The 26662-nt window shown below is 39.4% G+C and overlaps 1 protein-coding gene across 2 annotated transcripts in view; it reads left to right on the top strand.

Annotated features, from left to right (window-relative positions):
• LOC109959821 (round spermatid basic protein 1-like) overlaps positions 1-20345 on the top strand; it is a 50602-nt gene extending 30257 nt beyond the window's left edge. For both annotated transcript variants that reach the window (XM_020599501.1, XM_020599500.1), the window contains 5 exons: positions 8016-8153; positions 8802-8944; positions 16736-16906; positions 17029-17137; positions 18092-20345. In XM_020599501.1, coding sequence (XP_020455157.1) covers positions 8016-8153; positions 8802-8944; positions 16736-16906; positions 17029-17137; positions 18092-19975 — 2445 coding nt within the window. In that variant the 3' untranslated portion in view covers positions 19976-20345. The remainder of the gene's footprint in view (positions 1-8015; positions 8154-8801; positions 8945-16735; positions 16907-17028; positions 17138-18091) is intronic.
• The last annotated feature ends 6317 nt before the right edge of the window (positions 20346-26662 follow it).

Raw genomic sequence — 26662 nt, 5'->3', positions numbered from 1 at the left:
TAAGAAAATAAAAATATAAATATTTAAAGTGTTAAACTAAATAAAAACTGTAAAATGATTGTTACAAATTTACCATGGAGGTTATAGCCTATTGATTCCCATGGGAAAATCTTTTTGACCGATCCTAAATTAAAAGGCACTGAACAGCAACAGGGCTGCGCCTAAGGACCAGTTCCAGTTCTGAGGTCTGTGCCTTGCTCAAAGGCAGTGCATACAGTAATCCTGATTTATGATTACATTTAGGTCTGTATGTCTTTTGGTCTTACATTCATTTAATTAATATTATGGTATAGATGGAAGAATTGATCCTCAAAGTATTGATACTATGGATGCAAAGTTTTGAGGATCAATAACGATGTCAACAGAATCAATAGCAAAAGCAAACACCACCCCAATGAGCCTTCATGATGACTTTATACCCACTGATGTGACAAAATTAAGGTCTTTCTCTGTTTCTTGTACAAATTCTAAGATTACTAATTCTGCTTTGTGCTCCATCATTGCATGTCAGCACCACTGTATCTAGTGACTGTAACTGTTAATACTGAGCAACTATCAGCCCACTACTCCCTCGGTCAATGTGGGATATATGAAATTACCCCTTTGTGACAAAGCTAACAGACTAAACACTGAAGGAGCTGCTGTCATGTGATGGCAAGTAAACCTAGTTTTTACATTACTTACCTATACAGTAGTTAGTTGTTACATAACATTTACCCACTAACTTTAATCAGTTTTGTTTTTTCTTTAGAATTTAGGTTTAAAGTAGCTACACAGTTCATCACCTGTATAACAGCTTAATGGAGTTGGAATACAGGTGATGAACTGTGTAAATCCACATCTACTGTAATTAACACTACTCAAGTCTGAGAACTGAGTTCCAGCATTACCTCTTTTCTCTGTCCTTTTGAGCTTGTGTGATGGTCCTGGATGGACTTGAGGCCTGTTGAGTCAGCATGTCTGGTTCGTCTGCAGCAAAAGAATATGTCACCTCAGCCATTACGTACAAGTAACCATGCTGACAGATACTGCAATATATGTCCACAAATATGAAACTACACTGCAACCATTTTTATAATTGATTATTAGGTGAGTCACTATTATTAAAATGTACAAGGTTGTTCTTTTATTGTTATAGATCATCTGAGATGGGGAACTGGGATGGACATTTTTAGTTACTTTCTGACATTTATAGACAGGAAAGAAAACTGATATTTAAGGAAACAGCTCTACCATACCATATCAGTCTTGGGCTGGTTCCAAAGACTTCTCACTGAAGACTTCTGTACGGCTCCAACTTCAGAGGACAAACCAGCTATTTTGATTAAAAAAAAGACATTTTGTAAACTTATCTTATTTCACATACTAAAGTTGCAAGTAGAACAAAAAAAAACACAGCATTTTTAAGTATGAATTGCATTCTATTATGAAATCTATTTTATACTCACTTTCTAAGCCTAAATCAACCTCATCAAGAGCTTTGCCTTTATATGGTATAATGGTAAATGCACTGTATTTATATAGCGCACTGGCCAAAGCGCTTTACAGGAGATGATACACCATTCACACACAACATCCACACACCAATGACAACAGGCTGCCACACAACGGTGCTAGTCAAGCCATCAGAAGCAATTCGGGGTTCAGTGTCTTGCTCAGAGCCACTTAGATATGCGTTGAACCACCAACTTGCTGGTCAGGAGACGACTGCCCTACCTCGTGAGCCACAGCCACCCTTATAGTCCTCAGTTCCACGTTCGATTGCCATGAGCAGCCTGCTCATCTTTGCAAGCTGAAGTATGTTCTCGGTTAAGTAGTAGTATTCTCAATGAACATGGATATCATGTCCCATAAATTTGGCAAGTTGATCCAACTCATTTTCTTTCAGGTTCATTATCTGACTAAGTGTAGCCACATGTTTCCTCAGGTGGGTTGATTTGAGTGTTTGGGTTCCTTGCCCCACTTGCAGCTGCATAGTTCCTCAAACTTTCTGAACCTCGGAGATGAGAATCCAGATGCCATCTTGCAAAGACGTACTCATTACTACCCAAAATGCCATTATCCTCACTCCTTTGCTCAATGAGGAAATCAAGTGATTTTGTCATCTCGCTGGTAAGCAGCACAGGTACTTTATGTCCTCTTATCACTAACCTGGTAAACTCGTGACTCAAATATTGTTCCAGTTTTGAAAGGCACTGCATAATGTCCTCATTTGGTTCTGTGCCTATAAGTCAGCAGAGACAATATTGCTGCCTCACCTTGCTGTCTTCAGTTGAAAAGTACAATTTGTGAGAGAAGGCACTCACTGAGAGTCTTGTATGCTGCGTGCGGCTGCATCATCCTCAGCTTTCATATGATGCCTAATCACAATGTTACATACTGCTTTCAGCGAGTGTCTTAACTTCAAAACAAGAGATGTGTGTTATACCTGTACTTAGAGCTGGTGAAACCACTGACTTTTTTTGCTGCTTGCACAGCTAAAGAAAATTTAGGTGCAACCAAAACATCTTGTAGCACCTTCACTTGCGGTCAAGGGACTTGGCAGTAAGTAAAAATCTACCCAACTCTCTCATCTTTCGGCCAACATAAGCATCCCTTGATTGACTGCTCGTGAGTTTCTCCAGCAGTTTATCTCTAAATTCACATATGAGAGGGTCATGTCTTAATTCAAGGGACACCTTGTCATTTACCATTGTGGTAAGAGTGTCTGAGCACCTTTCTGATAACTGTCCTTTGTATGGAAGGCGAGCTGAGGCAGCAATTTGAACACTTCTTTTGTACTTGGCCTTAACTTCTTTACAAAGTTGCTAAAACGTTTGGTGATGTTTCTTTGATGTTGATGGAAGACACATTGCTAGGGCCACTTCTTTTTCCACTGCTGCGTTTCTGCCTCAGATGCTGTGCCACTTTACTTTGTAGTCTTTTGCAGTATACACAGTAATGACGCTTGTCCCTCTTTCTTTTTTGACCCTTGAGGCAGGTTTTAACCGCAATTTGTGACCTACCTTCATCCTCATTGTCGCTGCTGTCATCAAGATCCCCATCATTGCTGTCTATGTTGCGGGGGTCTTCTTGTGCATCAATAGGTTTTTCTGATGGTGAAGTTGCGTTAGCTTCTCTGAGGTTTATCATATTTTGTCTTGAATGTCATCATGATATTAATCTCACGAGAACTGGGCTCATATTCTGAGGAATTCATGGATGATATTCACTTTCCAGATCAGTACTGGATTCTTTAAGAGACCCATCTATGGCACAGGCCTCCTGAAAGAACAGACACAGTTAGAATAGTACCTATTCAAATGATTAACCTATAGTCACTTGCTCAAAATTTCAAGTTAACTTCCAGAACACATTTGTATTACAGCCAAGAAAAGAAGTTGCTAAAACACCAGAGCATCTTCTAATATTCATTTGCCAAAATTCACTGTGAATAATTTTTTTGTGAAATTATATGAATTATGAAATATGCACGATCAATTATTTTCACATAAAATAAGTATGTGGCTATAGATTTAAATATGGTGAGAGTATGCAACATCTTTCCTTATAGGGTACAGCTGCTGTATAAATAATGCTACATAATTGCTGCTGATTACAAAACCATGATCTTTCTAACATGGAGGGGGTGGAAACAACCAACAAGGATGAAACACAGGATGCCCTTAGTAAAGCCAAGAATAATGTTACAGCAATAAATTGAGGGGGAAAACTGTCTCTTGAAACTGGAACAGTTGGTATTTAAATCTCAGAATGAACCACCAACTAACTAGTTTTATAAATCTTAATTATAGCTTACCTGCATCATTTGCATAGTTTTTTTTATGCTTTAGTTGATTTTTCACCATTGTCTCGTCCTCATATCTCTCAGCACACCGACGTGGTGCTCCTGCAGTCTCCGTAGTCTCCATCGTGTGCCTTGCCTTGCTTCTGATGGTGCTTTTATCGTCACATCGAAATTACAGTACTCGTGGTTTTTATGGCAGAGGAAAATCTTTACTAAATGTTTCAACTCAAAATGAAGTTAAATTCTCTCATTTTAATCTAACAAGAATATAATTTTAAGAAAAGTTTATTTTATCAGTTAAAAAATATCATAGATAATAAGATGTTTATTAATAATCTCAGTCATCCATGTTGGAAAATGCTTTGAAAGTCTGGGGGTTAGCTAAAACTGTTGACTGGTCTTGTTTAGTACTGTAGTAAGTTAGTACAGCTTAAGGATCTTCAGAAGTTCCCCCATTTTAATATAAAACAGGTTCAGTCATGACCACTAAAGTTGCAGTTCCCATACCCATTGAATGCAACATTAGTTGGTGAGACTCAAGCTGCAGGTGCTCGATTGCTCCCATCCCCCACTTCTAAGCTGCCCTGTCTGTGACCTTTTAGAGACACAGGCAGTATTGCATGAATTCAGCTTAAGCAGCATCTAATCAGAGCACGACAATTTATTTTATAGCATTCTTTAAAACTGTGATCATTATTATTTTACATTACATATGTATTTGATGTTATATGATGATAAATCAAAATATAATACAAATGCATATAATAAAATAAATGTAGATAATATTTAAGAGATTCTTAAACTGTGGTTTTGATATTTTTATGACTTCGCTGCAGGACTACAACATAACAGTTGAGTAGGCCTGAATTTTAAGTTTATTTGACTAAAATTTGGTGGAGTTCAGCTTGGCAGCTTGTTAGGCTCCACCCCTCCCCCACCCTTAGTGGTGGCCTGTCTTCACCTGCCTGAGCCTTTGGCTTGCTGTATACTTTCAAATGGACACAAGCAGCATGGCATTAATTCAAATGAGCAAGATCAATAAAATTAGCTACATACAATTTGTAGTTAAATAATATTGAGATTTTCATACTGTTTAGATATTTTAATCAAAACACTGCTACCATGTTTTGTAAAAATAAAAATGGTTCAGAGCACAGTAGATACAGTAATCCTCAATATACACTGCTGCCATTTGCGAAACCTGTTGACCTTGTGAACTTTGTGGGCTTTGATCTACAAATGTGTCAATCAAAAAGGGCATCAAAAATTATTTTGTGGCTTAAATATTAACTTGATATTCAAATCAAAACCCATGTATAATGAAATACAATTCGTATCCCCTGAAATGAATTTTACCTTTGCAAAAGATATGAGGGAAATGTTTACTAAAGCTGGGTTAGATACCTTGATTTATCATCACAATTTGTAACAATGTGGCTACAGTGGCAAGAAATTACAGTAGATTTTAAATAACTATGTTGTCAGAATAAGCATTTAAATAAACAAATTACATAAAGTTAAAACTTTAAAGAAATACTATGCTTTTGTAACCCAAATGATGATGATGAAATAAAGAAAAATATTTGCTGCAACTGGTAGTGAAGATGTCTTGATTGTATGAGCTAAAATCAAGACCTCAAGGAAAAAAGACAAATGTCTAACTCCTGGATGCAGCCCCCAAATACAGGGGAATAATGCTGTAGTACTTGCAATGCTTGAAGTAGTACTGATATTAACATTAACATTTAACATAACAGTTTTTTAAATCGTGAAATAGTAGTTAATGTTGTCAATACATTTTAATAGCCATTCCTCTGATGCATATGATGCAATATGTAAATGTATCAAAAAGTGTTAATATTAAAAGTAATTTTGAAGTATGTGATGTTTTTTGTAGTAGTTGTAGTGCATGTAGTAGTAGTAGTAGTGGACAAATGCGTACTAAGCAGTAGTTTCATCAGTAGCACTGATAGACAATCAGCTGTTTTATTCCTTTATTTTTTTCTCTTTAAAATGCACTACCTGCCTTTGGTTGTAAACTTGCTCCTGTGCAGGCCACAAGGCATATTCTCACGACTGAAATGGCCAATCACAAAATTCCCCAGCCTTAGCCAATCAGAAAACTGGATTGTCTCCTCCCTGTAAGTCAAATTTTGACTGCACTACCAGAGTGTGTCCAATAGGGGGTACAAGAGCACAAGCTGGCATACATTTTTCTGACTTTACTCTCTGTATGTGGACATCTTCTGAAACTAAGACACATCATTCTTTAGGATGAAAGGAGCCTATCCTAGCATTTTCCTTGTGTGGACCACCCAAAATGTCCTCACAAGAAGAAATGTCCACACAAGAAAGGTGTTCCGTCAAGGGTTGGTCCACACAAGTATATAAAGACAAACACACACACACACAAACACTAGGGGTAGACACTGATTTTTTAAAATATTCTCATAGTCATTATGTTTAAAAAAAATTGAATATTTCAACAATGGTTTTGACTTTAAAACCGAAGAGCTACCGTTTTCCCGTGCTTTACCGGCATCTGGAAATAATGCGCTAACAAGGTTAATATATCATTTTACTGCAGGGCTAAATACCAACAGCGGAAACATGCAGACTACAGCCATCAAAAATTTCTGTGTTGAACATCTTTGAGAAAATAAATGAAAATGTGGTGCAGTGCAAACTCTGCTAGGTTTTAAGTTAGTATAACATAAATCAACAACAACTATGCACAGCCATTTGAAGCTGAGGCATACAGCCGAAAGTGGGGTTCAGTCTGCAGATCTTCGAATAGTTCCTAGCAAATATCCAGTAGCATTTTAGCTCATCCCTAACACATCCTTATCTGCCAAGGGTATGGTATGCAGGCCACATGCAGCATGTACTGCGCACACAAAGACACTGTTGAGGGCTGTTGTCCACCACAGGGCCAAGGGTATGGGAGACGGGTTAGACACAGACACACACATACAAGATGCTCTGTCTGCCAAGTAAAGAGCAGCAAACAGTCTGAGCCACATGGGTGCAGCTGAAACATTGAGTGAGACCGCCACCACTCACATGCACAGTGTCTATTTTGATGCACAATAATGATTAGAAGGCTCTATGTGCACCCCCCCTTTTCTTTTGACAAAACTGTCTTGTTTCATGCTCCCCTGGGTTGTACTGAAGTCAAACCATATTAAATGCTTATACTGAATATTATATAAACTTTTATGCTTAAATGCTGGCCTTGCTTCATGCTTCCTTAATGTTTGTACTTTGACTTGCGTATGTGTTTTCAGTTTTACAGCACCTTTTCGTGATATTTGTGCTTTCATTTTTCTATGCGCTTTGTCCCTACGGGCCATTGTAAATGCACTTGTACATATAACAGTTTTATATTCTTAAATACAAACTTAAATGCTTTTTTTAATGAAATGCTCTGTACAGTAGAAACTATTAACCTTTTTTGATTTCCCCTATTACCATCTTAAAGTTATTCATAAAAAACCATCTTAAGTGAAGTTAAGGTAGATTAAAATGAAAGAACAACTTCAGCAGTGCATTAGACATAATTTCAAATGACTATCTCATATTTGGACAAAGTGGCACTTGTCTTAGAGTAGTGGTTACATCCAGGGGTTCAGGACCCTCATAAGACAGATCAGAGTTTTTGTTAGGTAATTAGGATGATTATGCAGACTATCATCTAAACAGTGACTTTTGTTCTTCTCAGTTAGTAGATATTTTAACCTCTGAAAAGTATTCAAATAAAGCAAGAGGGAAAGCTTTTAATTCAGCTGGTAAATGAATGCAACCTGGAAAAAGGGGTCTCAAGTTGGTAAACCACTGCCCTAGAAAACCATGGACAAAAATATCATGTTTGTTTATTATGTCTAAAAGGGGATCAGGGCCACAGAAGGACAAAAAAAACTCACATACCACCTCTCTCACAACAGTGGGGGCATTGGTGCTTTGTACAACCCTGCTGAAGGTGCTGCAACTCAATAACTGGGTGATATCTAATACTTCAGATTCTGTATGCATTTCATAGATGAGAATTAGCAACCACTGAATTGCAGCCAAGTATTACACATTTCACACAGAAATATTGTTTGTTTTGTTTTTCCTGTGGTCCTTGTTAGGGAGGAGAACAGTTGCCTCCGACTGTGTCTGTAGTGAGGCAGAGGGAGTATATATCTAATGTTGTGGACTTTCTTTTTCCTCCCTGTGGTTGCTGCAGGTCAAGAAAACATACACTCATGGTACATACAGAGCCGGAGCAATGAGACAGATCAGCCTGGTGGGAGCTGTAGATGAAGAGGTCGGGGACTATTTCCCAGAGTTTCTCAGCATGCTGGAAGAGTCACCCTTCCTGAAGGTGAGGAAGGATAGGATGAATGGCAGAATGGTGTAAGGATAATGAATGGAAAAGTGACAGAGGGTTTCACAAGTGTGTTAGTTGCTCTTTTTGTGTGCTGCTATGTGAACACTTTCACTAAAATATAAAATAGACTTTAGTTAGTGCAGTCACAGATGACCAGATTATATTGTAGCTTATAAATAAGTTTTTTCGTCTATTTCCACAGCTATGGGGTGCAGTGATACCCACAATCTTGTTAACAAAGCTCAGTGTGGAAATGGTTCAGGTAGCAGCTTCTGCTGATTGTCTCTGATTCTGGTTAAAATTACAAACACTGGGATCATACCAGTTGTTGCTAACTAATGTTAATTTTGTGACTTAAACTGACAGGACAAAATCTGGTTTGTCACTGTGCAGCAGCCTGCAGATAGCATGCTGTCTGCTGTTAGCTGAAGATCATTTATGACATAGAGGTGTCACTCTGTAACGCCCCTGAATAATTAGTGAACTGAATGCTTCTCTTGCCAGGGGGGGCAATGTGTGCTCATGACATTATTTTAGAATCTTTAATGAATAAAATACTTGATAAAAAGTACTAACACAACTTTGTATTTCTTCATGTCCTCTTTTTCTCACTTCCCCTCTTCTCTGCTTGTCTGGCTCCAGCTGACTCTTCCCTGGGGAGGGTTCTCCAGTCTGAGTCAGATTAATCCCACAGAGAGTGACGATGGCCCCATAATGTGGGTCAGACCAGGAGAACAGATGATACCTGTAGCTGATATACCAAAGTCCCCTTTTAAAAGAAAGCGGTGAGTACACTACATTATTACAGTTCACACACTGTATTGAGCTCCCAATAATTTAATTCAGTAGTAGCAGCAACGTTTCAGTCTAGACAGGATCTTCATCAGGCATTATCAAACAGGCATCACACTGAAGGGCACATTTACTTGTGCTCTTGCTAAGACACCACTCAGGTGTTTCCAATCTGATGAATTTGGTCTTATGGTCTTATACTTGTATAGCGCCTTTCTATACTTTTACAGCACACTCAAAGCGCTTTCACATTATTCGGCCATTCACCCATTCGCACTCCCAAGCACTCACGCATTCACACATCGGTGACATCACCGGGAACAAGTGGGGGTTCAGTGTCTTGCTCAAGGACACCTCGACATGTTGACTGGACAAGCCGGGAATCGAACCGCTAATCCTCCGGTTAGGAAATGACCTGCTCTACCTCCTGAGCCACAGCCGCCCCCAATGAAGTCAATCTGCTTCTAAAAAGGACCAATCAGGTCAGAACTAAAATATACTGTCAAAAAAAACTTCCCACTACATGAACATGGGAGGAACAATCAAAAAGGCAAATACATTGTAGACAAATTGGTAAAAAAAAAAATCACAAAAACAGCACAATCATACAAGACAAGATATGAAAAAGAGAGAATTCCTATTTATAACGTAACAAAAACGTATTAGTCTATAATCCAACTTGGACAAAAATTTGCCAAAACATAGATGGTATGCCAAATATTTACCATGCTCCAAAAAAGTTTTTGAATCAAAATTTAAGTTTAAACCTTTAGGCGACAAAGTATTGAGAGTGAAAATGTAAACTGCCTCCTTCTTCAAAAGGATATTATTAACATCTCCTCTCCTTCTAGGTCTTTTCACATGTTCAACCCTAAAATATGTCAATATAGATAAACCATGTTTAAACAAGTTGAAATGAGCAGCTGCAGGATTCTTTTGATTAATAGTTCATATACTGCTATGTTCTGATATAGGGATTTTGAGACGATGTGTGGTTTTTTCAATATAGACCAAACCAGTACAGACTGATTGGAAAACTCTTTTTAAGAGAAGTAGGGTGAAAACGTCTGGCATGTAGTAATAATGTATTTTTATCTGTGGTTTCCTATAAAGATCTGCTATCAATTTGCCATGTTCTTTTGTGATTGAAATATCCAAAAATTTTACTTTTAGTCATAAGTACTGTAAATTTGAGATGGCTGTTCAGCTAGTTTGGAGCCATAGTGCTACCCATGGCTGTCCCTTTTAACTGCAAAAAGAAATAATCTTTATACATAAAAAAAAAAAAAAACTTGTCAATACCAATTTGGTTAATTGTTTTAGGGAAGAAATTCCAGGTCTAGTATCTGAATGTGAGGAACGTACATAAATATCAACTGCATCTATGCCACACTTATGTGGTACATTAGAATAGAGTGATTCAACGTCAAATGTCACGAGAACCATTTTATCAACAAGTCCTGATCATGTCATGGCTCTTGGTTCTTTTTCAGGGTTCAAGGATTTATTGTCAATTCACCATATGTGCAGGACATACAGAAAAGCGAAATACCGTTTCTCTCTCACCTAGTATTCGGTGCCATAACATTTAGGAACTAAAATAGAATAAAGTAGAATAAAAATAGAATAGAATAAGAACTGGATTAATGTAATTAGGATAAATCTAGATGGTACAGCCAATAAGCTGTAACTCAAAACCAAGTACAGTCAGTGACAGTGCCTTTAAGCTGTAATGTTACTTTCGGCAATGAAAATTATGACTAAATATCGTCGTCAATGAACCTTTATCACATGATGAAAATGAGACGAGACGCAACGAAAATGCCGGTCATGTGACGATCACTATAATTAAATGTATAATGCAATATTTTTGACGAAAAACCCGAGACAAAATGTGGTTTACAAAATAAAAGCTATGCTAAAATGTCCCTTCATTTTCGTTGACCAAAATGAGACGAAATGAAATGTTATGTTATTTCGTCACGTTTAGTCGCGTTATTATTATTTTGCAGTACTTCTGTTTCCTGTGTCTCACTTCAGGGCCGCATCAGGTCGCACTGCGCAGACGCAGGCGACGTCACTTCCTTAAGCCCCACTCACGGCATTATTTAGAAGACGAAAACAAACAAAGTTAAGTCTGACACAGAGAAAGGGATCCATGGCCGGACAGCCGGGGTTTGTCTTTGGTAGAAAAGAAGAAACGACATTTGGAAAAACTTTCATTACATAGAAGTGTAAAAGAAAACGGAGTGTGTTGTGGAAAAAGATGGGGAGAAATGTGGCCATAAAATCACACAAAATGTGTATTGGATGTATTCTTGAGTCTATAAGATAACAATAATATAATAAGATAACCTTGTTTGAAATGGGTTTGGCTAAAAGAAAATTTTGGTTTCATCTATACTACTAGGTACTTATACAATATTGACTGGGTTAATTAGAATTGCATTACTAAAAAAGAGACAAATACAGTTTTCATTGACTAAAACTAGACTAAATGTCATCAGTTTTCATCGGCTAAAACTAGATGAAAATAGTCATGGATAATTCTGACTGAAATAAGACTAAAATGCTCAGACTTTTAGTTGACTGAAACTTGACTAGACTAAAAAGAGTATGAACGTGACTAAAGCTAATGAAGACTAAAATGTCAGCTTCACACAAAGACTAAAACTAAAATTAAAACAGAACAACTGTATTAACCTGTCGTTGATTCAGTACCTGTATTTTATTTTATTTTTTTATTTTTTTCTTATTTTTCTCGGATGTGCATGCCCTTTGTTTTTGCGCTACATTATGAACTACACTAAGAAGCAGCCAGCCATTTTTTTGAATCCCTGTTAAACAGTACAGTGAGACACAGACAGGATTAGCACCTATTTTGGTCTTGATGAATGTTCTTTATACTGGCCATACTGTGGGATTCTGTGGTGTGTTTGTGTATGCGTGTGGACCTTATTGAGCCAGCTTACCTCTGTACTCTCTGCATCCCATGAGTACTATTTATGAAAAACAGTAACAAAACATACTCGCAGCAGCCATGGTACCAGCATGAAGCTTTGTTGTAGTGGGACAGTGTAGTGGTTACAACAAACAAGCCACAGTTAATATACAATATGTAATAGAATATAGTGAGAGTGTGTAGATTACATTTAGTTACTATATGCAGCAGTCAGTTAATAACTAATTTCTGCAAGCCCTATGTACTATGTCAGCTCTGTGTAAATAGTTTGTGTGTGTGGAAGCAGGAACATTTTTGGTTCATGGCTTGTTTGTTTAACCCACTGGGTCATCCTGATCTGGAGATGACCTGTTAACTAGGTTCAGGAATTGGCGGGGGAGCCAAAACTGAGCAATGTACAAAAGGAGGCAGTATGAAGCAATTTCACCCTCTCTGTTTGTCTCTGTCACAATGTCATTGTCGCTGAGACACAATCTCTGTCACACACATGCAAACACGCATGATTTCTAGTGTCAGACCATGAAAAACTGTGTATGTGTGTGTTTGTCTGTGATGTGAATGGTATGTGGCTCACCGCTCAGTTGAGCTCATTATGTTAATAGAGTTGACATCAGACGCTACTTCACAGAGCGTTTCTTCCTCTGAACATTTCTCTCTTTCTTGTCTCTGTTGGTTGGTACGCATGTTTGTAATAATGTTTTGTATTCTATCTTCTTTTTTATAATAAGTGATTTAGAAAGATTTATTTTTTGCTGCTCTGGAAAGAAGAGGAATGAAAGTCAGTCATGGTAAGACAGAATACATGTGTATGAACGAGAGGGAGGGAAGTGGAACAGTGAGGTTACAGGGGGCTGAGGTCAAGAAGGTGCAGGAGTTTAAGTATTTGGGGTCAACAGTCCAGTGTGATGGGGAGTGTAGGAAAGAGGTGAAGAGGCGAGTGCAGGCAGGTTGGAGTGGGTGGAGAAAGGTGTCAGGAGTGTTGTGTGACAGAAGAGTGGCAGCAAGAATCAAAGGAAAGGTGTACAAGACAGTAGTGAGACCAGCTATGCTGTATGGGTTAGAGACTGTAGCAGTGAGGAAAAGACAAGAGGCAGAGATGGAGGTAGCAGAGATGAGGATGTTGAGGTTCTCTTTAGGAGGGACCAGGATGGACAGGATTAGGAATGAGCACATCAGAGGGACAGCTCAGGTCAGCCCTTAAATTTTTCACTCTTTGTTATATTGCAGCCATATGCTAAAATCATTTAAGTTCATTTTTTTCCTCATTAATGTACACACAGCACCCCATATTGACAGAAAAACACAGAATTTTTGACATTTTTGCAGATTTATTAAAAAAGAAAAACTGAAATATTACATGGTCATAAGTATTCAGACCCTTTGCTCAGTATCAGGATTATTTTTGTCTCCTTTGTTTGTCCTTGTCCTCCAACTACCTCTAAACATCTGCCCTGTCTGTCTCTGTGTTTCTCTTACAGTCTGTTTTTTGTTACCTCCTCTTGACCTCTCCTTACTGCTTTAAGTTGATTTATTATAGAGTTACTGTGCTGTTTAAAGAAAACACACCTATTAAATATGTCACAGGGCTGCAAGTGATTTTGTTTGTCAGTGTATATAAAGAAAAAGACAAACTGTGTTGGAGAGAAACATGGTGATGTGGACAGTAAGTGAGAAAGATGTGATCTTCTCACCGAGACCTTGTCTGCAGTTTGAACATCTCTTCACAGTGTTGCTTCTTTTTTTCTTGGTGGTTTTATTGAAAAGGTCAAGCTGTTCTGCATGTCTGGCAGCACTGAGACGCTCTCTGAGAATTCAGCTTGATTATAGCAGTCAGATGAAAATAAACCATATATTATATTTCACCTTTTAGTGGAAGAGCACCATGCTTCCTAAGTTGGACAATAATTGCATAGTAACAGCACCCGTTGCAAAGAGGCCTGATGAACATGCTCTTCCACTTTCCATACAAATTGAGGTGCATTTCCACTGAAAAATTCATGGTACTTTAGTTCTCAGGAGCTAAAGTCTAAGAACTTTCTCTGGGGTAAAAGTCCTTTGAGCTTATTATTATTTGGATTTTCAAAACAGAGCAAACATAAAATCACAATGGTTGGCAGCAGAGGTTTAAGAATGTTTGTCTTGTGTAAAAAGCTGTGCAGTATTTGACCAATCAGCGACATTCAACACTGCAGGACCTGCCCTGATAGTTCTTGAAAATTTGACTTGGAACTGAATTTAGACCCTGGTTCCTGTGTATTTTCATCATTTTGTGACATTTGTTGGACTTTCATCCACCTGTTTTTATACATATTTTCAATTTGCACATAAAAAGCGGAGTGGAAATGATGAAATTTCAATGGGGGAAAAAAATCTCAGTATCTCAATGCTTTTACGTTGGCCTGATGTGGAAAAGTTGGTGTATTGATAAAAGCAGAATGGGACAAAGTGCAGTGGAAACAGACTTGGTGAATACATCATGACATTGTTTTTTCACAGTTTGAAGGTTGGCTGGTTTTCTCCTAATGGCATCATCTTGTTGAGTACTGCATAGAGCAGGGGTTCTCAAACTTAATATTTGAAGGTCTGAATCCAATTTCTATTCAAGGTCAAAGGTTCGGAATCATTAGTGATAAGCAAACGACTTTTATTAAACCTGCTTATAACTTAGAAGCAACTTAAACTCACCAGCCACCAGAGAGAGTACAGGTGTACCTAATAAAGTGGCCTGTGTATGTGCATTTGAGTATAACGCAGTCTGAGACAAAATATATTTAAGCCTGGTGGGAAGAAAATGCCACTGTTTGACTGTCTGAGGCTTCAGTAGTAGCTCTCTTTTGCTGTGTCATAGATCTCACAAACAACTTATTTGTTGATTCAAAGGAACATTTTAACTGTCGAAGCTTTGCTGTCCTCACCTCTGTATTACCAGTCTTGGGCAAATCAAATGCAAGGGCCTTGTGCTGGATTGAGGCAAAATGAATGCATATTTCTCTGTTCACTTGTCTTTGAAAACTCTGTTGTCTTGGTCAACTTTTCTTTGACATTTGGATAGTGACATCCTCACTGCATTGGCGATGTAATGTACACTGACAGAAGACGCTTTCTCATGCCAGAAGGACAGAATGTGAACGTCTCTTAGCTAACTCGGTTGAATGTTAGCCGACCCTTGACCTCTGTCACTTGTTGATATTAAACGTCATATGTCAACATTGCCGTGACAGTGGTGTTGAACGGAAACAATTGTATTTAGCCTTATTCTCGGTCCAGGAACACTGTACAGATCACCAAATAGACTATATTCTACAAAACTAACAATTTATTGATAAGTACAGAATGTTTTTTTTTTCCAAAGTAGGAAACGCACACTTCATTACATTATATTATTCCATTCCTAATATGAGGTGTGGGCTGGGTCCCGAGTGACTTGCTGTCCAGTCCGAATCCAGACCGGAGTCTGGACTTTGAAAAGCCCTGGTATAGAGGATAGTTGACTTTCAGTAGATGGTAGACATTAAATACCCTCTAGATGTGCATGTTCAGCACTCCTCCCTTTATGCTCTCCTTTTCACTGTTTCACTTACCAGCTCCCCAGGTTTTACATTCATTACTGTCAGCCTGCAGTCAGCTCATACACACTGAGCTCTGTGTGCGTGCGTTTTCATTGCCCCCTCCACGCTCTACTATTTTTCTCTGTTTCTTTCCCTTTCTCTCCTCTTATCTCAGAATGAATGAATGCACAATTCAGTGTTCAGCATGGGGAGTCTCACTGCTGTTCTGTAGGTGTCTGTGTTACTCTCAAAAGAGTCTCTCGCAGACTGTGCGTGTTTATACTCTTGTTTAAATCTGACTGCAACTCCAGTATGAGTCCTTGATCCAGTAGTGAGCTGACTGCAGTATTTCTGTTGTTTGGCCACACAGCTTCTTTTTATGCCTTTACTCTTCAGTTTCTCAGTCTGCATGTGTAGATGCTTGTATGTATTTTTTGCTTTCAATTATTTAAAATGCAGCTTTATCTTTGTAGACAAAGCCCTCGTGATTTCATCCCCACTGATTTCAAGTGTTTCATTCTAATTTTCTTGAAAATAATCATTAGTGTTTTGAATATAAATTTATATTTTATTGTTCAGGCAGGGAAACACATTTTTTCCCACTAGCCATGCTGAAAGAATAAGCAAATTGTGGAGGAATTCAACGATGGATTCTGGTGAAAACTGGGGAAAAGCTGACTAGTATGGTTTTACTGTAGGTTTCCAGCTGAATATTTTCATTATAATGTCATCAGTTACTTTGTAATTTGTACTTTTTGGTCTACTAGCAGTCTAGTACACCTCCTCTGCTTGACATTTCTGCTAGATAAATGATTTATAATTTCTTGTCTGACAAACAGATATTTGGTTCAACTACTCATTCAGACTCATTCACCCTTAATCTGCAGTGAAAACACACTCACAGTTGCTTAAACTAAATCTCGAATACATTTCAGGGATGTTTCAAAATGTCTTCATAAATTCATGTTTTCCTGTCCTGCCTCGCAACCATTCCAACATAGACTCTGCTCCTCATGTCATCCTTTAGTGCCTTGATTACATTCATGGGCAAGTCAACTAAGATAATACCAAAGGTCGGTCTGGTGCTTTTATTTTTCTACAGCAGACAGGAAGGAAGGAAAACCGGGAGAGTGAGCATCCTACTCACCTTTTTCTTCTTTATGTAGACAACATGAAAGCAGAGATGGGAGAAACCTCTCCGTAGAACTGTATGTGTGTGTTTGTGCTGTATGTGTGTGTTTGCGCATTTTTTACTCATTTCTGTCTGCTTATAGCTCTACCAATGAGGTGAAGAACCTGCTGCAGTCTCTGCCCAGGACCAGCGAGCCCAGAGAGATGCTATTTGAGGATCGGACTCGGGCTCACGCCGATCACATCGGTCAGGGTTTTGAACGTCGGACCACAGCAGCTGTGGGGGTGCTGAAAGCTGTGTGTTCTCGAGAAGGGTAGGCAGTGAAGCAGCATATGGTCAGACTGTTGGGTACCTGTAGTGATGGCTGTTCAGAAGCAACATATACTCAGTACTAAGAGACCTCATTCTCTCTCCCATTCTTCCCTTGTTTTTCAGCTCGGAGCCTTCTCGTGTAATCAAAGATGTGGTGTGTTTCCATGCTGGCGATTTTCCTTATGTAGTTCAGAGGCTGCAGTTGGACCTACATGAACCTCCACTGTCTCAGGTGGGTGGACACACACACACACACGCGCACAGAAGGCAATAAACAATAAGCCCTGCTCACACATTAGATTCAACCCAGAAAAATCATCCCTGTTATGTCTGAAATTAGACTCAGAAATATCCCGCAGTGTTCACTCACAACAGTTAGCTTAATGTAACACCGGTTGAGGTGTAAAGTTAATGAAATCGGTTGTTGGATACTGCTACCCGGTGGAACAGAGTTGAACTGCATATGTTGACTGGAGCCAAGCTTAGTAGTGTAATAGGATAATCCACTCAGTATTGAGTTTGCTTTCTGTAGAACATATATTAAAACAGCCAGTTACAGTGGGGCACATAAGTATTTGATACACCACCGATTTTTCAAGTTTTCCCACTTACAGAGAATGGACAGGTCTGTAATTTTCATCGTAGGTACACCTCAGCTGTGAGAGACAGAATCTACAAAAAAATTCCAGAAAATCACATTGTTAGATTTTTAATTTATTTATTTTCATTTTATTGCATGAAATAAGTATTTGATCACCTACCAACCCTAACAGCTTCATTGTTGATTCTAGGTGATCACTGGTAGTAAGACAAAATGAAATGCACACATCCACACAGTTCACACTCCAAGAATCTGCCTTTTTGTTATTGCTCTTCAAGCTTTCTCTTCTTATATACAAAGATCTTATGATCTCTAAAAGTAGAGTACCACTCAATTGATAGTAGGTAAAAAAAAAATTCTTTTTTTTCACTAAACAATTCTAGTTTCTTGTGAAGCTTCTACTGATTCTCAGAAGATAAATTTACAGAGCTGAACAAATGTTGGGGTACTTTACATTCCTCTCCCTGTAATGATAGTTCAAAATCCACATTTTTAAAATAGATGTCAATGTAAAAATATGCTTTATTTTGAACTGAACCTCTTCATTTGCTCTATCTCAATGCCTTCCCTCCTCTGTCTTTACAGTGTGTGCAGTGGGTGGATGATGCCAAACTAAACCAGCTGCGTCGGGAGGGCATCCGTTATGCCCGCATCCGCCTGTGCCACGATGACATCTACTTCATCCCCCGCAATGTGGTCCACCAATTTAAGACTGTGTCTGCTGTCTGCAGCCTGGCATGGCACATCCGCTTAAAGCAGTACCACCAAGGAGAGGAAGTGAAGGACGAGGAGGAGGCAAAGCCGGTTGAGTTGAAGGAGAAGGAGACGGACACAGTGGAGGTGGAGGAAAAAGTGGAAGAAGAGGGGAGGAGGGAAAAGAAAGGTGAGAAAGGAGTAAAAGAGAGGATAATAAAAGAGGATGATGAGGTGGATGTGGCAGAAAACAGGACATTGCCAGCAAACAAAAAGGATGAACAGGATCGTCATCTTCATCCTCAACATCCACCTCTCTTGTCTCAGCCTGCTGTCTCATTCAGCTCGAATGAGAGCAGTGATACAGACAGGAAGGAGGAAAGAGACAAGGCAAAAGCACATGGAAGACCCAAACAGCAGGATTCTTCTCCTGCTAAGCTGAAGACAGAACCTCCAGCTCCTCCTCTTTGCAAAAATAAATTTCCTCCACCTCTCCATCAGTCCCCTCCTGCCTCTCTTCATTCTCCTCATCAGGAGGCAAAACCCAAAGCATCATCAAAGCCTTACCACCATCACCATCATTTGGACAGCATAATGACGTCTTCCAGTACAGTTTACTCTTCCTCCTCTTCTGCCTTGTCACCTCCAGCAGGATTCGCTGATACTCCTTTGCGTCTGTCTTCTACCACTTCTTCTGTTCCTGTTCTGTCTACACCTTCTATGTCAACTTCTGTTACATCTTCCCTGACTAGCCTTAAGCCTGCAGTGGACTCTCTTATCTCCCCACTTTCTCCTTCCACTGTCTCTTTGCCTTCCCAGCTGCCTCCCTCCTCTCAGTCAGATCAGCTGAAGGACAAGGATTCACTTTGGCTAAAGCCAGATATTCAGTCAGACACAAGGACACAGTCAGAGATTCGAACACCACAGGAGTCACCTGCTGTGAATGTACAGGCACACACCTTCCAAGCTGACATACAGACACACATGCTAGCTGACACACGGACACAAGCACTCCCAGAGAAATGGATGCACACTTTGGACTCGGACTCCAGGGTGTCCGTGGATCCCCAGATGTGCACGCCACAGGACACCGGGAGGCAAGAAATTTGCATGCAGACATATACACCCCAGCATCTCCCATCTCCTCACCTGCCTCAGATGCTTCCCCCGTCCTTCTCCCCTCTCATGCCACACTCCCACCTTTCTCACAGACCTCCAGTCCTCCCTCCAAATCCACTATCCAGTTCTTCCCTCTCTGCACAGCCACAAACTCTGAACTCTTTTCTGAGTCAGAACTCAGCACCCCACCCCGTTCCCGTGAGCCAGCTTCATCTTCATTCCCCACACCAACCAAATATCACCACCCAGTCTCAGCCATATTACCAGCCTCCACTAATCGGTTCACCGTCTCAACTGAACACTCCTCTCACCAGCTCCCAGTCTCTTCCTCCTCACCTTCAACACCATCACCAGTTTGCCAAAACCTTCTTTCCCCCCCAGCACCCCCACTTCCCCTCTCACCCCTTCCTCTCCCCTCAGCCTTTCCTCTCTCAGCTGCCCAGCTCTTACCCGCTACAACCACAATACCAAACCTCAGCAATAGCGCAGGTTCAGCTCCCTTTGTCACAGTCTTTCCCTCATCCCCCTCCTCCCTCTTCCTCCTCGCAGTCTCCGCCTCCCGCACCTCCTTCTACTCTTCCACCTCCTCTCCCCCCTCAGCCTTCTTTCCTCTCTCCTCCTCCACAGCATGAGGAAGAGCAGAAGCAGATTTTATAGTAGTTTTTGTACATAATGATGCTGTTTTTAAATGACTGTGTATGTATAAGGCTTTTATGTTGGTTGTGTTGTTGTGAAAACTATGTAAAAGCAGAACATGGGGAAGGCAGGGGAGTGTACCGTTATGAACACAATATCATAGTTTATAAAGAGTTGTACTTTATTTACACCAGACCTCTTGACTGGACAGGTAAAGGACTGTACAGATGCTTTGGATGTGCTTGGGTTAAGAATATTGAGCAGTTATTGCATGTGCTGGTAGTTTTGCATCAAAATTTGACCTTTTGAAGAAGAGAGTTTTCGGGTTCACATCTACCAAACTGCTGTCCGATTCCGTTTTTGAAGAGAGCACAACCCGTTTGAATATCAAAATATCGATAAGGGGGGGGGGGTACATTTCTGCCGATTTTGTGTCAGATATTTATATAAAAAGGTCACAAGGATGACCTCTTTGTGAAACTTGCAGCTAATGCTTCCATTTTGTGGGTTTTTCCTAGTATATTCTTTGTGCCCAAGACTGTTTCTAGAATAAGTATGGGTCAAACTGTGATATTATACAATACACTAATGTATTGATATGATATCGCTACATTTCCTCTCCTGTATTGTATCGTTATTGTAGTCTTAATACAGTATATTGCAGTAATTTTACCTAATATTGTATTATGAGCAATAATGCTCTGCAATAATCTGCTGAGTGTAAAACACTTCCCAGTTATTGATATGGTGGCAATTATCAGTTTTTATATCAACTTGGAATCGACTGATAAAAAGTCTGTAATGTCCTGTTGAATCATTTTCACTGAAGAGTCGCCATTTATGAGGAAGGCTTAGGTGTAATGAACAGCCGTCTTATCAGTTTGAGTGTTTTATTGCCCAAGTGCACTCTCATTTTGAATTATAAATCTGCATAGTAAGCTACAGTATATATGAAGTGGCACTGTAGTTAATTGCACCATAGAGTCACAATTTGAGGTCTTGTGATTATCTTGTACCTGCAGTCCATGACACCTGTGGCAAAGCTCGCTGTATCTTTCAGTGTCTGTTGGATGTAACCCAGGGTATTCTAATTTTGGAAACCAAGTACATACTGGTCAGCCAGGGAAGAATTCAATCCACTTGAGGCTATTGCACAGACCGACCTTCAGAGACTCGGGAAATACAGTATATTAGTTTCCTCAATCTAACTTACTTACTAATATCAAATCCACTGATTTATATGGGACATTACAGATTTGTAGGTAATTGTTCAGGTTCATTTGAAATATATTATAATAATGATATTAGTACCCATGCAGTTACATTAGGAGTTGACCAGCTTGAGATCTCACAGCATCTGGATAGGAATAACGGAATGACCAGAGCAATATCATGCAGATGCCATGTGTTACGACTTCCCAAATGTGACTCATTACAGCACTTTGTAACACGGATATGTCAACCGCTGTTTCAGTGAAATTATTGTCAATGCTGAACACTTGGGGTTATGAATCCCAGATTGTCTAATAAGTAACAGGGGAATTTCAGGTTCTTCCAAGATTATAACTCTAAACCATGCAGGTTTAGGCAATTCTGTGATACAATGTTTTTATTCTTTATGGACACTTTGAAAACTGGTGGAGTGGATGGTACACTGTTGAGAGTTCATCCCCAAAGCACTACTTAACTATTTACCTGAAGTGTGGCTTCTCAATGTGGAGCATACTGTCTATGAAAATGTTTTATTTATCAAACAGGAGCTGAAGTAACCTCCTCTGTTTAAAAGTACAATAAATTATTGATATTTTGTTTTCACAGCTATGAAGAGTTTCTCCAGATATCTGATTTTAGAGTCAAGCTTTTCTGTCTTATCGCTTCTCCTACAGTTGTGGAACTTGGTTGTTGAGAGAGACTTTTGGACATTGAGGTGCCAATTTTACTTAATCATTACTGGGGTACAGCCCACTTGCTAATGTAGCCCTCAACATTTCCCCAGTGCCTATTCTTAACTGTGAACTACTAAATGGTCCTGAGCCATGCAGACAAGGAGTTCTGTCTATGCATCAGAGATTAGGAGTCCACGTTTTAAGACTTCACTGGAAAATAAGAATGAAGAGTTAAGTTGTTCTGTAAGACAGCTGAACACTGTCTGCGGTTTGTTGGGATGGCTAAGTGGATTTCTATCCCAAAAGCAGGGTTGTGCTTTTCATAATTTCTGACTGAAAGCTGGAAAAAAATCATGGAAATTTTAGAGATAAAGCTTCCACTCTTTTGGTAAGTTTCCTATAAGGACATCATTTCAGAGACAGAACTCTTCACTGTGTGGCTCTGGGGGAGAGCAAGGTGGTTATTAAGCACTTGATGCCAGTTGCAATGCGCTCTGAACTTTCTCTGCTTTTGGATTTCAGATTTTACAGAAACAACATTTTTTGTACAAATGTGACAAAAAATTATGGTAGAAAATGTTTTCAGGGGCTGGTGTTTTCACATAGTTTATCAAGTTTTTTTCTGTGATTTTTAACTGTCAGCACTGTAGTGTACACAGGAAAGAACCTGTAGTGTGGTTTCTACTTTAAAAATGAACCTAGCTAATAAAAGGTTCAGTGTATGAAAATGTTGGGTTAAGAATTGGTCCTTATTGGTCTGATCTGTGCATGTTTAAAAGTGCACTATTTTAAGAACAATCCCCATGTGGATTGTTGAAATTTAAAAATTTACAATGCACAACTGGTCTTATCAAATATTTAATGTATTTGGGAAACTGGCAGCTGCCCAATTGGGTTAAAACTAAAGAAATGTTCTAACTTCAAAGGTATTCTGTGGAGGTTTTCACCACTACACTCCCTGATAAAAGTCTTGTCCTTTAAGGACATAGTAACCTAAAATGTCATATAACTTTATTTGTAATCATTCAGTTGTCAAAATAAATAGTTAATTTTAATGCCAAGGGCATTCACATTAAAACTGGGTGCAAAATGAAGCCATTAAAAAGTGTCACAGCTTTGTAAAGCCAACATCGGTTTCTGCAAGGACAAAAGTCTTGCCGTATCTTTAAAGGATTCAACCAGTCACAGATTAGAACGTCACCTGTGACAAATACTGTAATTAACACATTCCCAGGTGTGTATAAGAAGAACCCCAGCACACCCAACCTTTATTTGAAATGCAACCTGACCTGTGACAGCATGCCAAAGATTCAACCACAGAACAAAGTGCTGATCATCAAGACCAAGTTTCCTGCCGAGGTGGCAGATATCTTTAATGTGTCTAAACGTCAAGTGGAGAGGATAAGTAAAAGATCTGAAGAAACTGGTGAATCATCTATTGAACTGCATCCCAATCATTGCAAATACCGCAGAAGACCTATTGGAACATGCATGGACCCAAGATTCACACAGAAAACAGTCAAGTTCGGTGAAGGTAAAATCATGGTTTGGGGTTACATTCAGTATGGGGGTGTGCGAGAGATCTGCAGAGTGGATGGCAACATCAACAGCCTGAAGTATCAAGACATTCTTGCTGCCCATTACATTCCAAACCACAAGAGAGGGCTGAATTTCTCCAGCAGGATGGCGCTCCGTCTCATACTTCAGCTTCCACATCAAAGTTCCTGAAAGCAAAGAAAGTCAAGGTGCTCCAGGTTTGGCCAGCCCAGTCCCCAGACATAAACATTATTGAGCATGTCTGGGTAAGATGGAGGAGGAGGCATTGAAGATGAAACCAAAGAATCTTGATGAACTCTGGGAGTCCTGCAAGAATGCTTTCTTTGCCGTTCCAGATGACTTCATTAATAAGTTATGAGTCATTGCTGAGACATATGGATGCAGTCCTCCAAGCTCATGGGAGTCATACACAATATTAATTCTTTTTCCACAGCACCATGACTTTATGTTCTGTACTGTACATTATTTTGTTATGCGACAAGACTTTTGTCTAACCTTTCTATCCTAATTAAAAATCAAGGAATATTAAGATTTTATTTTGGTAAATTAAGCATAATCTAGAGTCCTTTACCTTTCATATAAGCCACTTCTGATTCCAAATGATCAACTAGAAGTCAAGTTATTTGTTCCTACAACTTGGATAGGCAACAACAGTTTTGTCAGGGAGTGTAGTATTGCTGTGGAGCTGTTTTTTATAAATGGTTCCCTGATTTCTTTGTGAGCCTGCTCGTGGTATAATTCCCATCCTACCACCCATTTCAGAATATTCTGCTGAACAAGTTGGTAGCGGTAGCATGCAAAGACGTATACCAACCAAATCAATAAGACAGCTAGCAAGCAAACATGGTACATTTCCTTCACAATAGTATTTTGTTGAGCAACACGCCTCTTTATCAGAAATCAGTCAGTGGTTGGACACTTCAGATAAAGGATCTGCCCAAAGGATGTCTTGTGTCTGAAAACACATTTCCTTGATTCCTCTTTCTTTGCATCTTTCCTTACATCTTATGTGGGCAGGACTAAGACAGAAATGAGGGAAACGTGGATGCTTATAGGACACCTGGCATGTGCCCATGGATATAAACTATACTGGAATTCAAATACAAGAAATGCTCTCAACCTATTTGTAAGACATCACGGGTACACACAGTGAGTTTGTAAGCATTGTGTGTAAACACTTTTGTTTACAAGAAAACTCCACAAAGCACCTTTAAACTTGTAGTAACTTTTATTTTTGGCCACTTGGGGGCAACTGAGATGAGCTGTGAACAAAAAAAAAAAGTTAATTTATGGGCCTGAAGACCAAAACAGTGAGTTGGAAAAAAGGCTTTAAGAACTCCATATAGCTGAATTATAGACTGGTAATGATAGTCTCATCACCACAAGCAACCCTTTCACATCCAAGTAGTCATGTGATCCATTAATAAAATATTGTACAGTATATAGCAGCTTTAAGATATAAGATTAAGTTTTGTTTTGCTGAGGGTCCATAATGACATCGCCATGGCTCTTGACGCCAAGCGCCCTGTGTTTTAGCTTTACTAGACTTATCGGCAGCATTTGATACTGTTGACCATGCAGTTTTATTATCTACACTGGAACACCTTGTTGGGCCGAGGGGAACGGTTTTAAACTGGTTTAGTTCTTTCTTGAGAAATAGAACCTTTTCTGTCATTATTGATGATTTTTACTCTGATACAGCTCATCTTACCTCTGGCATCCCACAAGAGTCAACTTTGGCACCTTTACTTTTCTCTTTATGTATGTCACCGTTGGCGTCAATTATATTCAGACATAATGTTTATTTTCATTTTTACACAGATAACATTCAGATTTATATGCCACTGGTATTATCTGACCCAAATGCATTTACTCCACTGTATGACTGTATTCGGGATATCAAGATTTGGTTGCCCAGAATTTTCTTAATTTAAATGAGAATAAGACCGAATATATCTTTATCAGCCCTGATTCAGCCGCAGGTGTATCCAGTTTATGTGCCCCTGCCCCTGCACTCAGACATGGCAAAAAACCTGGGAGTGATATTTGATACCGGTTTTAATTTTGATAAGCAGATCAGAGCCATTGTCAAGACCAGTTTCTTTCAGACTTTTAACGAAGGTTAAGCCTTTATTATCCAGAGGAAACTTGGAAAAGGCGATCCATGCTTTTGTTACTTCACGATTAGACTATTGTAACGCCCTTTACGTTGGTATATCTCAGTCGTTGCTGAGAAAACTTCAACTGGTCCAAAATGCGGCAGCTCAGCTTCTGTCCAACACTCCCAGGTATGCCCATATTATTCCTGTTCTTCTCACATTACACTGGCTGCCTGTACATTTTAGAGTTGAGATTAGGATTTTTATTTGTGTTCAAAGCCTTACATGGCCCTGCTCCTGTTTACCTGTCTGAACTTTTATCTAGCTATGTTCCTCGTAGAGCCCTGCGCTCTTCTAATAACCTGACCCTAGTAGTTCGACGGTCCCCATCCCAAAAATGGGGTGACCGCGCATTTGCTGTTTATGGCCCCAGACTCTGGAACTCACTACCAATTGAGATTCGGTCTATCACCGAGCTAGCGGTTTTTAAACCCACATTAAAAACGCACCTTTTTAAGCAGGCTTTTGATCTTTAATCTGTTTTATCTGCCTCTAAATGGCATTCTCTACATGTTGTTTTATGTTCTATGATTATCTTGTTGACTGTTTAGTATTGTTTTGTTTGTTTTAGTATTGTTTTAGTCAATAGATATGTCTATACTGTGCAGCACTTTGGGCCCTTCTGAGTTGTAAAGTGCTATATAAATGCTATTTATTATTATTATTTTAATTAAGTTATTTCTAATTTGGAGAAACTACACATGTGGTGTATGCCTGCTTGCATTTTCTTTCTGTATTGCTGTTATACAAGCCACCCTCCCACTGCAGTCTGCAGCAGTTAAACCAGGCAAGATCGGAGCAGACAACACATCCACACCACACTGCAGTAGCTCCGAAACTTAGGGCTGGTATGTGTCACATCAAATAAATCTCAAAACAGCTTGTCTCCCCCTTTTTTTTTTTACACTATCTTTCACACACACCCATACACAGCAGAAGTGCCAGAGGAGCTCAGCTGACCTCTGTAGGGTGTGAGAAAGACAGGACCTCAATGTGGAGACAAAGAAAGGGTTTTGGAGGGAGTACTTAGAAAAACTTTGCTGTTTTTAATGTGTACATACATACTACACAATCTTTGAGCACACTACTCACTCCATAAGGTTTTA

The sequence above is a fragment of the Monopterus albus genome, unplaced genomic scaffold, assembly GCF_001952655.1.
Source record: "Monopterus albus unplaced genomic scaffold, M_albus_1.0 scaffold41.1, whole genome shotgun sequence".
Lineage (NCBI taxonomy): Eukaryota > Metazoa > Chordata > Actinopteri > Synbranchiformes > Synbranchidae > Monopterus > Monopterus albus.
This window is presented reverse-complemented; position numbering and strand designations above follow the sequence as displayed.